The sequence below is a fragment of the Rhinoderma darwinii genome, chromosome 11, assembly GCF_050947455.1.
Source record: "Rhinoderma darwinii isolate aRhiDar2 chromosome 11, aRhiDar2.hap1, whole genome shotgun sequence".
NCBI lineage: Eukaryota > Metazoa > Chordata > Amphibia > Anura > Rhinodermatidae > Rhinoderma > Rhinoderma darwinii.
This window is the reverse complement of record NC_134697.1, coordinates 25,536,334-25,548,879: the sequence shown is the minus strand read 5'-3', so window position 1 is coordinate 25,548,879 and position 12,546 is coordinate 25,536,334. Positions and strand designations below refer to the sequence as shown.

Sequence of the window (12,546 nt, the reverse complement as noted above, 5' to 3'; positions counted from 1 at the left end):
TACGTGTGGAGGAGCCCTAAGGCCTTACTTACACCAACGTGTTAAACGTCCGTGTGTCGGCCGTTGAAACAACGGCCTTTACACAGACCTATATAATTCAATGTGGCCGTTCACACGGCCGTTGTTTCAACGGACTGTGTAAAGGGTCCGTGAGAAAATAGGACATGTCCTATTATCAGGCTTCCCTCCATAGACTAATCTATGGGGGATGCATGACATCGCGTCCCGCAGCGCAAAGCACGGATGCACCTCGGACGTGAAAGTCTGCCGTGTTGCGCAGCGCTCGTGTGAATCCGGCCTAACACTCATGACAGTGATGGTTTGTCTTTTTAATGTCTCATCAGTGGAGGTCCTAACAATGGCTACACAACCAATACTTAGAACGACGTGTTGTGTGGGAACGCAGTGCCATGTCGGGAGTAGCATTTTTTTCTTCTTTATTAATATTTATTATTTTTAGAAAAAAAAAAAAAAAAAAAAAGAAGGAAGGAGTTCTAAATTGGAGGTACCAGTGATCAGACTCATTGCTCACTCACGGCCTACCTAATCGGCCACGATACCACAAGCTATATGATTTATTTTGTTCAGGAAAGGGACACACAAAAATCATATGCATCAAGGGAAATAACGTGCAGTGAATTACCCCAACATTTCTCTCGAATAAAAGTTCACTAAACCATTATAAATCACCAAAATTTTTAATCATTGCAACCAATGGAGCAGAATTCCATCAATCAGAACCTAACGTTTTTAGAAACTGTAGACACAACCATCATCATTAACGATCATAAAGCTCTTCAGATTTTTATGTCTATGACCACGTGGTATATAGTAAAGGAAAAAATATCTTCCAGCACATCCTTAAAAAAAAAAGTATACATTTACCTGGCACATAAAACAGGGCACAAGTTTGAAACGTGTAAGCGTCCACATGCCAAACAACAAGGTTCTAAGTTATGCTATGACTAAAATAAGGTCCTTGTCATTCTAAACACAAGCGTCCACAGTCCAAGCTCTGTTCTATTTTTTTAAAGATATTTGCCGAATAAATGTATACTTTAAGGACGTGCTAGAAGATATTTTTTCCTTTACTATATGGACTCTCCTTGTTAGCCTAACAAGCTCCCCTCCATTGCACTCCATAACTAAAGATACAACGAAGACATGTGGCGAGCCTACCTCTTGTTTGCTTTTCTTTTCACGTGAAGTCAGTGTTTATGGTAGGAAAAAGCCCCTTTATCAATAACCTTAAAGTTTTTGTCTCCATCTAGACACGTATAAATGTGTTACACCATGAAAACATGCAGCATATTTAGTTACAATCCACGATACTTTGGGGGAACCCTCTCGCTGAACATGGTTATATCATTGCACCGACCCAGACTCATAAATCGGCAAACATCACTCTGTACAATCCCATAAACACTATCACATGGGAGCCATATTTAACATTTACTGGGTCAGCGCCAATATTTTTCTTATTTTGCGTCAATACAGTCACATCTAAAATTCGCAGATTTAAAATTTTTCTATCACAAAAACTGAACTTGAGCAGGCTGGACACGAAGAGCGCCACTCTGTTGGTAAGAATGACATTTTTTGGGAGGATGCCACAAACACCAACAATGAAAGTGACAGATGTAAACAAAGATTCAGTAAAATATAATATAAATACACACAAAACACTACAATGTGCAAAAAGATGGGATACACAAAATAGAGTGAGGTACTAGAAGAACATACTGGGTCACATGACAAGTTGATAGAAACAACATAGTAAGAAACTGGTGTCAGTGGTGACAAAGTACCAAAGCACAGCCCAGGACAAACTTATAAGTAGTTTGTAACATTTCTGAGGCTTTTTGCAACATTTATACAAAAGTCTTTGAAACGACTAAAAAGCAAATAGCTGCTCAAAGCGACACATCCCCATGCCATGAGACATTTGTAAACAAGTTATTCATTTGTTTATCAATGCAAGGAAACTGTCAATATCTCTCAGAGCCGCACAGAACTCCAGAGACATTTGATGCATATCTCGCCTATGCCACATACAAATGTCTCATGCTGCTTTTACGCGACATTTGCCACCAGTGACTGGACCCAGCAGCCTCAGTATAAAGCGCAGCACATGAGAAGAGTTACGTTTGCCCTGTACTACTCACATCATCGAACAAAGTCCCGACGTTGGCCGTCACTAGCAGGATCCCGGTGCCCGGGGCAGCTGCTTTCCCCGCCATACTGTTCCAGGATCAGCTTCTAGCAAGGTGCTGTGTGCAGACCGCAGAACATGAAAGGGAATCAGAACCAGGAATGGAGGGAGACTGCTACAATGTATCCGCTGTGTGTAACAGGCAGAGCTCCCGCAGCCCCAGCTCTCAGGGACGGCTCCTGAACATCCCCCGGCCCCTCCAGCGCTTCTAGATCACCCGGCTGCCTGCAGCAGATGAAGCCATGACCAGCCGACGCTGCTAGAGAAGTTCCCGCTGCTTGCTGGAGGATCTCCGAGCACCGCAAGTTTCTGTGTGCAGGAGGGCGGAGTGGAGAGGCGGTGACGGCGGCGGGCCCGGCTGGCTGCTGTGCGGGGAGAACGCGACTGTGCAGGCGGCTGCCCCGTGTGTGTGACTCCGGCTCCTTCTACCCTCAACACCGCTTCTCTACAGCAGAGCCGCCGGGACTGACCAAGCCACAGGGGCAGGGGGCGTGGATAAGAGGAGGGGCGACGTGACGTCTTCATACAGGGCATGCCCATCCCTTAAAGGGACAGTGCTGCGACGTTTTGTATTTTTTTTAAATTATTATTATTATTATTATTATTATTATTAATAAGAATAATAACAAGAACACACAGGGGTGACTAGGGAAAGAGGTTCGCTGCTCTTGCTTCTTTTGTACTGTACAGATCTACAGCAGAGGTTTGCAATCAACTACTCTAAGCATGCCCTTTTCAGGATATGCTGGGAGTTATAGTTCCACAACAGCTTGATCGCTGCAGCAATTGCAGTCACTGCTCTATAGAAATGATTGCTTGTGTTTGTAGTACAGCAGGAGAGCAACAGACTGAGCAGCTTTCAGGATACAATATGATCTGCATGAGAACAGCTGGAGAGCACACAGGTTCATCATGTCTTCTGTGAAATGCTATAGATAGACCACATCAGCTGCAACATATTCTGCAGCATCATAAGAGCTCTCAGTATGAACAGACACCAGAGGTAAACATTATACAACAGTGACTAGAGGTGAAAGGTAAGAGGACCCTGACCGCCAGAGCTTACAATCTAAACCCATAACATATTTATTTTCAAATTCTGTTCTTTAGCCTTTGCTCTACTGACTAGAAATAGCAGCCATAGGTCAAACTGCTGGAAGGAACTTAGATGGAATGACTATGGCTGAACACACAGGGCCAAGGAGATCAGCTGTTGTCGCCAGATGCTTCCCTAGGTGGTTGCTAAGCAACAGTCCCAACATATTCTAGCTGCTATTTTAGAATGGGGAGGTCAAGAAAAGAAAGACCAGGGCATCAGCAATATTCTAGTAAGGTACCAATTAAAGATGCAGAGTTTGTAGCTCTAATATCTTGCAGTGATGAAACCCTGGGATTAAAGGGGTTTTCCAGCCACTAAAAATTGATGGCCTATCCTCAGGATAGGTCATCAATAACTGATGGGTCAGGGTCCCACTTTTGGGACCCCTGCCGATCAGCTGTTTTGTAGGGGCCGCAGCTCTCGTACGAGCACTGCTTCCCCTTCATTTCTTCTTGCTCACTGTAAAGCTGGATTCACACGAGCGTGTGCGTTCTGCACACGCAAAAAAAGCGGCGTTTTGCGTGCGCAAAAAGCCACTTAACAGCTCCGTGTGACCTCAGCATATGATGCGCGGCTGCGTGCTTTTCGCGCAGCCGCCATCATTATGACACTCCATTTGGATGTTTGTAAACAGAAAAGCACGTGGTGCTTTTCTGTTTTCATTCATCCTTTTCACTGCTGTTGCGCGAATCACGCTGTTCGCACGGAAGTGCTTCCGTGTGACATGCGTGGTTTTCATGCACCCATTGACTTCAATGGGTGCGTGATGCGCGAAAAACGCCCAAAGAACGGACATGTCGTGACTTTTTTTCAGCGGACTCACGCTGAGTAAAAATCACGCACATGTCTGCACGGCCCCATAGACTAATATAGGTCCGTGCGTTGCGTTGCACGGACGTATATCCCATTTGTCTGAATAAGCTCTAAGTCGTTGACACGCGTTTAGCGGCGATTCACAGGTATTGCAGCCTTTTCTCCCATTCACTTCAATTCATTCACTAAGAAAACTTGTGACAACATTATAAGTTTCATTATATACTATGCATATTATATATCTTTTTTGAGAGGACCACCCCCTAGAAGACCACTTTTCTATACAATTTTGGGTGGTCGTCTCAATTCGTTTTTAATTTATTTATTGTAAAGGCGCTAGATACAGAGTCCATATTAATCACAAGGAGAGTTTAGATTATTTTGCTATTTTGTTTTTTTAAAATATTCTTTTTCCTAGAGATTATTATTATATTCCAGTAAAATATGAGGTGCAAGAGAAAATTTCTAATGACAAAACCCTGGACTGTCCTGGGAGAACTTGTTATACTAGAACAATCCTCATGTGACCTGACAGTAATGTTATAGCATTCCACCTTACTGTTATTAAATCCTTGTGTGTAATGTGAACTGAAATAGTGTGAATTGAATTCCTCTGTATACAACTAAACTGGTGTCCTTGTAATGTTACATAGTTACATAGTTAGTACGGCTGAAAAACGACACATGTCCATCAAGTCCAACCAAGGGAAGGGAAAAGGGAAGGAAAAATTTCTACACATAGGAGCTAATATTTTTTTGTTCTAGGAAATTATCTAACCCTTTTTTAAAGCCATCTACTGTCCCTGCTGTGACCAGCTCCTGCGGTAGGCTATTCCATAAATTCACCGTTCTTACTGTAAAGAAGCCTTGTCGCCTCTGCAGCTTGAACCTTTTTTTCTCCAGACGGAGGGAGTGCCCCCTTGTTTTTTGAGGGGGTTTTACAAGGAACAGGATATCACCATATTTTTTGTATGTGCCATTAATATATTTATATAAGTTAATCATGTCCCCCCTAAGTCGTCTTTTTTCAAGGCTAAATAGGTTTAATTCTTTCAATCTTTCCTCATAACTTAAATTCTCCATGCCCCTTATTAGCTTCGTTGCTCTTCTTTGTATTTTTTCCAACTCCAGGGCATCCTTTCTATGAACTGGAGCCCAGAACTGAACTGCATATTCTAGATGGGGCCTCACTAATGCTTTGTAAAGTGGCAATATTACATCTCTGTCCCGCGAGTCCATGCCTCTTTTAATACACGACAATATCTTGCTGGCCTTTGAAGCAGCTGATTGACACTGCATGCTGTTATTGAGTTTATGATTTACAAGAACACCCAGATCCTTCTCAACAAGTGAATCCGCCAGTGTAGCTCCCCCTAGGACATATGATGCATGCAGGTTGTTGGTACCCAGATGCATAACTTTACATTTATCTACATTAAACTTCATTTGCCAAGTGGACGCCCAAACACTTAGTTTGTTTAAATCTGCCTGCAATTCACAAACATCTTCCATAGTCTGAACTATATTACATAGCTTGGTGTCATCTGCAAAAATAGAAATAGTGCTATTAATCCCATCCTCTATATCATTAATAAATAAGTTGAATAATAGTGGTCCCAGCACTGAACCCTGGGGTACACCACTTATAACCGGTGACCATGTAACCTTTAATTTTCTTTTATCAACGTTCTTGGCTAAAGAGGCCCACATTGCCGGGCTATAGGGGCTCATTGCGGAAAGAAAAGCCACAATACGCAATTGTGTCAGGCCCCTTTTACAGACATTGATGGCATATCACTAAGGCCTCATTTACACGAGCGTGTGCGTTTTGCGCGTTTGTATTGCGTATGCACTGCGTATACGCAGCCTTGTTGCGTTTTAAACGCGCGCACGACTAGCGTTTGCATCGCGCGTAAAAAAACGCAGAGGGGATTAGTGGGACGCCCGCCTACAAATAGGCCAGCTGGCCCAACCCCTGCTTGCTGGTAGAAATCTGTTTGCAAGCTTATTTCCGCCTCTGCAGAAACCACAGTGTTTGTTTTTCCCTTCAAATTGGAATCGCTTTGACACCCAACTATTATGGCTTCGCCAGCACTGGCGCGTGTGCTTCTTCTCTGGATGATCTCACGTCGGTTTGGCCAGCGCCGACACATGCTGCAGCACCACACGCCTGGAAGAAGTCGCATTTGGGTTCATCCACTTGTGGCCCAACGTACAATAAAAGGGCATTTCCATACCCTGTTTGAGGACTTACGCCGGCATCCCGACAAATTTCGATCCTTCTGCCGCATGTCTGTGGCCACATTTGACCTTCTGCTTGAGCAAACTCGCTCTGGTCTCACCTTCCAGAATACGAACATGAGACACTGCATTTCGCCCGAGGAACGTCTGCTTGTGACCTTGAGGTATGTATGAAGCTGCTATAACTTAGTCCATGCCGCTGTCTGCTTCACCAGCCCCCCACTAACATGTGTTCTTCCTTTCTTTTTCTTTCTGTTTATTTGCTAGATTTCTGGCCACAGGCAATAGTTATCATTCGTTGCATTTTGAATTTCTTTTGGGAGTGACCACCATTTCCTTAATTGTCATATCCACCAGTGTCGTGTTGTGGCAGAGGTTAAAGAGCACGGTCATGCCTCAGCCCACGACAGAACAGTGGCTAAGTATATCAGAGGGATTTCTTAGAGCTACTGAATTTCCAAATTGCATTGGTGCCCTTGACGGCAAACACATTCGTTTGAGAAAGCCCCCACGCAGTGGCTCGCAATACTATAACTACAAGCAGTATTTTTCTATGGTATTGTTAGCCTTGGCGGACACTAATTATTGTTTCACTATTGTTGACATTGGCTCGTATGGAAGCTTGGCAGATGCACGCATATTCCGTACATCAAGAATGGGGAAGCGACTCGTGAATAGGCGACTGGGGTTGCCGGAACCCTCCATCCTCCCGGGCTCCAGCGGGCCCCCAATCCCGTATGTAATCGTGGCAGATGAGGGGTTTGCACTCACAAGGCAAGTCATGCGTCCCTTTGCAAGAAGGGGCTTGGATGACCGTAGGCGCATGTTCAATCTCCGCCTGGGCAGAGCTCGGCGATGTGTGGAATGTGCCTTTGGCATTATGTCGAACAGGTGGCGTGTCTTTCTGTCAACAATGCAATTGTCCATGCATAATGTCACACGTGTTATCCAAGCGGGTGTAGTTCTGCATAACTTCTGCCGCATTAATGATGCAAACTTTGATGCTGACTATATCCTAACACATGCAGACACCACTGACAATGTCCCGGTGATTCCTCTCGGCCGATCTGTCTCCTCCGGCCTTCGAGTTCGTGATACTTTGGCGGCATATTTTGAGTGCCCATCTGGACCAGCACCATGGGGGGCTGATGACCTGTGAAGGGGTGAATGTTCTTTTGACGCTTCACTACCCACCTGAGATGTGGGCATTTTTTGTTTTGATTATTTTGGGGGTTGGGGTTGGGGTAGGGACTCGCAAAATATGAGGACCCTTGACGCGGGTTGCGAGCTTATATCTCTCGGGGTTTGAGCAGGACTTTAGACAGTTGCCGACTTACTTTGCCCATATATCCTGTTGTGCGGACTCCAGTTAGGGAAGTCCAATTGCAAGTGTACTTATTTTGCTTCAGGGCCCATGGCAGGACCTAAACTTTGCAATCCCTTTCAAGCCATGTCAAACCCCGAGAGATTAACTAAAACCTCATATCACATGTCCATGCATTGGTCCAAAAGGCCAGAAGTGTGTGAGAGTGTAGGCTAAGGAAATGTGTGGCAAACCTTGTGTTGTGTGGTCTAAATGATTAATAAAACGAAATCAAACCATTAACCATAATTTTTTTTATTTAGGGATTCGGACCAATCCCAAATTTTGGGGACAAAAACTTAGACACCAACATGGTGTAACGAAATACAAAATAAAAACATGATCCCACAACATACGTGGCCAGGCCTGCACCACACACAACAGTGCCGTCCAAATATATTGGCACCAACACACTCAGAGGTGTTGGTATAGTTGTCCTGGGGAGGCATATGCCTGCATTTCAGCACCACTATGCTGGACCTGGAGCTGGGTAGGTTGTTCCTGGCCAGCATAGTGGTGCTGATGTGGTGGGTGGAATGTGGGCCCTGCGAAGTGGGGAGCCATAGGGCGCATGTATGGATGCGGACGGGCCATCTGGGGAACAGGGTGGAATTGGCCAGGCACCTGGGCCGTGGGTGGCGGCATGTAATTATTTCGCCACTGCTCTATTGCCGTGAAACACATATGGGGATTGTGTGGCGGTCTGCAAGCGTCGATCAATGTGACGATCGACGCCTGCAGACGGCCCATAAGGTCCATCGGCACCAGGCGTAGGAGGGGGACAATGCTGCGGCCGAAGGCATCATTGCCATCCTCCTCTGCGGCTCGCCTCAGATAGTCCAGTACCCGCGTATCCACCTGGGCAGATGTGGAGGGCTGTGGGGCACGAACACGCCGACTGCGGGCTCGCACGGGCCGCTCCTGGGCTGGAGAGGCAACCGGCCGTTCTGACTGGCCTGGTGCGGGCTCCTGGGGTGTCGGCTCGGGGCTGGGTGGCAGGATATTGGGAGCAGGGGGTTCGGCCACAGACTCCCCCACGTCAGTCTCCTCTGCTGTGTCCTCCAAATTGTCGGTGGTTCTACAAGGAGCAAAAAAAGTATGAGTACAATATCTAACATTGCCCACAACAACACGTTGGCAGACAGGACCTGGGCAAACACACATTACACTCATGCAACGACATAAATGCTTACGTGCGCATATCCATGATGTCCTTCAGGAACATCAGCTGCTTAGTATAAATGTAGGGCCGTTTGCGAGATGCCCCATCTCCGCTGCGTCCCTTGTCACCCATCTCTCGCCTGAATTGATCACGGCAGCTCCGCCACCGTGTCTTGATATCTTGGACTGGTGGATGTAACAAAAACATAACACGCCATCAGAACTATCACCTCTCACTACAAAATGAAGGGCCCTGCAATGGCAATGCGGTGGGACGTGGGGAAGCACCTGCTCCACCAAAGTTTCTCGTGCTAATGAGCGCAATACACATACAGGGCCCAGGTTTTCGATAGGCATGACAGGCATTGACAGAAAATGCCAGGTACTCACCCAACCGAGTGCGGTCACGGGTTCGGCCAGTCTGCCACTCTTGCCCAAAGAGGTTTTTGGCCACCAACTCCCATGCGTCCTCCTTCACCGTCCTGTTATGATACTCCTCACATCTGGTATCCCATATCGCTGGATGCTCCTGGACAAAAAGTATGAGGCGCTCCACATCCATCCCGCGCGGCATGGCTGTAGTATATGGCTGTGAAACGCTCCAAACTATCCGCACACAACTCTCCTGGCACTGGCTAGACTTGCCCCCTCGCACTTGAAAGGCAGGCACTTCCTGGTTTGGAGTAGCTTTGTGTAGCTTTATAGACTAATTAGAATGGACATAACAGCTCTTGCGTGTTTTTCGCGCATGCAACGCAGGACCGTCCGTGTGGCATGCGTTGTTTTCACGCACCCATTGAAGTCAATGGGTGCGTGTTGCGTGAAAAACGCAAGAATATAGAACATGTCGTGAGTTTTACGCAACGCACTCACGCAGCGCAAAATACACGCATCGTCTAAACAGCCCCATAGACTATTATAGGTGCGTACGACACGCGTGAAAAGCACGCGCGTCGCACGCGCGTATAATACGCTCGTGTAAATGAGGCCTAAAGCTCCATGCACAGGACCGTGTGCACCCCCCGACCCCTGTCAATGATCCGAGGAAAGATGTCCTGTCTTTCCTCCGATCGGAGAATCGGGTCAGTTTTCACAGACCCAATTCACCCGCTAAAGTGAATGGGTCCGTGAAGCCTATCGGGTGCCACTCGGATGCCGTTAAAAACGGCCCGAGTGGCACAATGGTCGTGTGCATGAGGGGTAAGACATATATAACAAGGCGTTGTGCCACTTTATATCTTGGCGGCCTTCACTTAGCTTTCTCCACATGGTCATTTTATTACATGATATATGCCATCAATGTCTGTCCTGCAGGCAACCGAGGGGTTAACGAAAGGATGCCTTCTGACAGGGGACTAGGGAGGGTTTTTTTTCCTAATAGCAGGCTTTTGGCAATTAGCCATTGGTTCCACTTGTTAATTAGAGGTGGCGCTAAGTTAATAAAAGTTTGAACCCAACTAATTTTCCCTCACCCAGCGTGTTCTAGTAAAAATCGGCCCTCCCATAAATTTTTTCTTTATCTTTTCTAGTATTGTGTATTGTAATTTTCAATCGTAGGCTCATTGGCCAAGTGTTTTGTTCTTTATCTGTTTTACAGATGACATTTATTGATATTTGTTTTTCTTTGTCACAGCTAGAGAAGTGCAGTGTTTAGAGCGCAGAGAGCAGTGTTTATAAAGAAGGGTCATCTGATTCAAACATCGTCATATATGTCCACCGCGAGTAAGCGGTGGCCGATATTCGAGATGACCACTTCAAATATTTATGCTCTCATATCGTTATGTGTTTATCAATAAAGCTGTGGCCTACCCCACTTTTTCCCTTCAAGGAGTCTCTGTTGTACTCATTCCTAATTTATGTCATACATATACTATGGGTAAATGGTGAAGCACGCTGGTAAGTGAAGCAGCTCCCCTCAGTCTGAGACAATCCCTAAAATGCAAAGTTCCTATACAGAATTAAACATTTGTAACATTTTACATGAATTTAAAGGGTATTCCGGCTTTATATAAATAAAACATATTCCCTTTATAAATTAAAAGTTATACATTTTTCTAATATACTTTGTGTTTCAATCCCTATTTTTAAGATCTTTGGTTGCTGTCAGTGAATGAGAACATTCTTGTTTACATTCACGACTAAACGAGTAAATACTGTAGCTAGTCCTGCCCTCAGCTGAGAAGTGGATGCAATTGTATGCAGTCTAGGAAATGCTCTGTGAGCTAAACATCCTGGACTCTAGACGGATACATTGTAACAAACTAGCAAATAGATTTGTCCATAGGGCCCTATTCACCCAATGTAAAATATGCTGGACCCGTCATATGCCAAAGGAGCGTCCTTTTGGCACAAGCCGAGCCAGTATATGTAGACTACATTCCATGCTGAGGCATAGAGTACAATAGCCTATACTTCACAGTAAATGTTTTTCTTATTACTATATGGTCCTATGGGCAATGCATGATTATATACATCTCAGCCTTTTGTCATAGGTATACGTCAGGGGAATCCTTCTGGCATATAACCACAACCGAAGGCAATAGTTAAGTGTGAACAGAGCCTAAACAAGACTGTTCTCATTCACTCACAGCAAACAAGTATCTTAAATATGGTGAACAATAAAAGTTGTACATTCATTTATGTAGTGATTAGACTTTATTAACATAAAACGACAAAACCCCTTAAATGGACTACTAAGTAAACTCCAATTTCGTAATCTACATCACATCCAACCAATTTATTGCCCCCCTTTAAATAGCACAATGTGGCCCTGAGAACCTAAAAGGTTGCGGTCTAAAGAGTCCAATATTTAGTGCCCCTCCCATTCGATTGTTATTACAGATGCTGATGAAACTGGAAAAAAGAAAAAAAACCTGTAACAACGATGCAATTGTTGAGAGCATAAATGGAGCAATAAGGAGGTCAGACAGATGAAACATAGGTGAGGAGAGATAATCAGGGTATACTCCATCATAAGAGAATAATACAATGCCAGAGGCTTACGTTACCGAAATCAGGACATCTAACCAAAGGATAGCAAGGATTCTACATTACACATAGCCTCAAGATCATAATAGCACACATAGGAATAACGGGTGTGAGGAATAAATAGAAGAGATGTCAGCACTGGCATATAATTGCTGAGAAATATAATAGTAACAACTAAGCAACATCTTAGGCTGGGTTCACACGAGCATGTTACGTCCGTAATGGAAGGAACGTATTTCGGCCGCAAGTCCCGGACCGAACACTGCAGGGAGCCGGGCTCCTAGCATCAAGCTGCCGTGCTGCCCCTCTACTACAAACGTAAAACCACAGCAAGTACAGGTGCAACAAAGCAATTAACGATAAACAACGCACAGTTACCAGGGCTCAGCCGTATGTGTAATGGAACTCTAAGGCTGGGTTCACACACCCTATTTACGGACGTAATTCGGGCGTTTTAACCCCAAATTACGTCCGAAAATACGGCTCCAAAGAGTCGGCACACATCTGCCCATTCATTTGAATGGGTTTTACGATGTTCTGTGCCGACGGTCGTTTTTTTTAAGCGCCGCTGTCAAAAGACGGCGCGTAAAAAAGACGCCCACGTCAAAGAAGTGCCTGTCACTTCTTGAGACGTAAATGGAGCCGTTTTCCATTGACTCCATGGAAAAA

General features: G+C 45.2%; 2 protein-coding genes across 5 annotated transcripts in view; both read right to left on the bottom strand.

Annotated features, from left to right (window-relative positions):
• Nucleotides 1-2,688, bottom strand: part of INPP5A (inositol polyphosphate-5-phosphatase A) — a 358,729-nt gene extending 356,041 nt beyond the window's left edge. For 2 of the 4 annotated variants that reach the window (XM_075843182.1, XM_075843181.1), the window contains exon 1: nucleotides 2,166-2,688. In XM_075843182.1, the coding sequence (XP_075699297.1) occupies nucleotides 2,166-2,240 (75 nt within the window). In that variant the 5' untranslated portion in view covers nucleotides 2,241-2,688. The remainder of the gene's footprint in view (nucleotides 1-2,165) is intronic. The other 2 variants (XM_075843180.1, XM_075843179.1) reach the window with 1 other exon arrangement.
• Nucleotides 2,689-8,019: 5,331 nt separating this feature from the next.
• On the bottom strand, nucleotides 8,020-9,047 carry LOC142663631 (uncharacterized). The gene is made up of 2 exons (XM_075842376.1): nucleotides 8,922-9,047; nucleotides 8,020-8,806 (listed from the first exon to the last, which is right to left on the bottom strand). The coding sequence occupies exons 1-2, from the start codon at nucleotides 9,020-9,022 to the stop codon at nucleotides 8,143-8,145; spliced, it is 765 nt and encodes a 254-aa protein (XP_075698491.1). The 5' UTR covers nucleotides 9,023-9,047; the 3' UTR covers nucleotides 8,020-8,142.
• Between the last annotated feature and the right edge of the window lie 3,499 nt (nucleotides 9,048-12,546).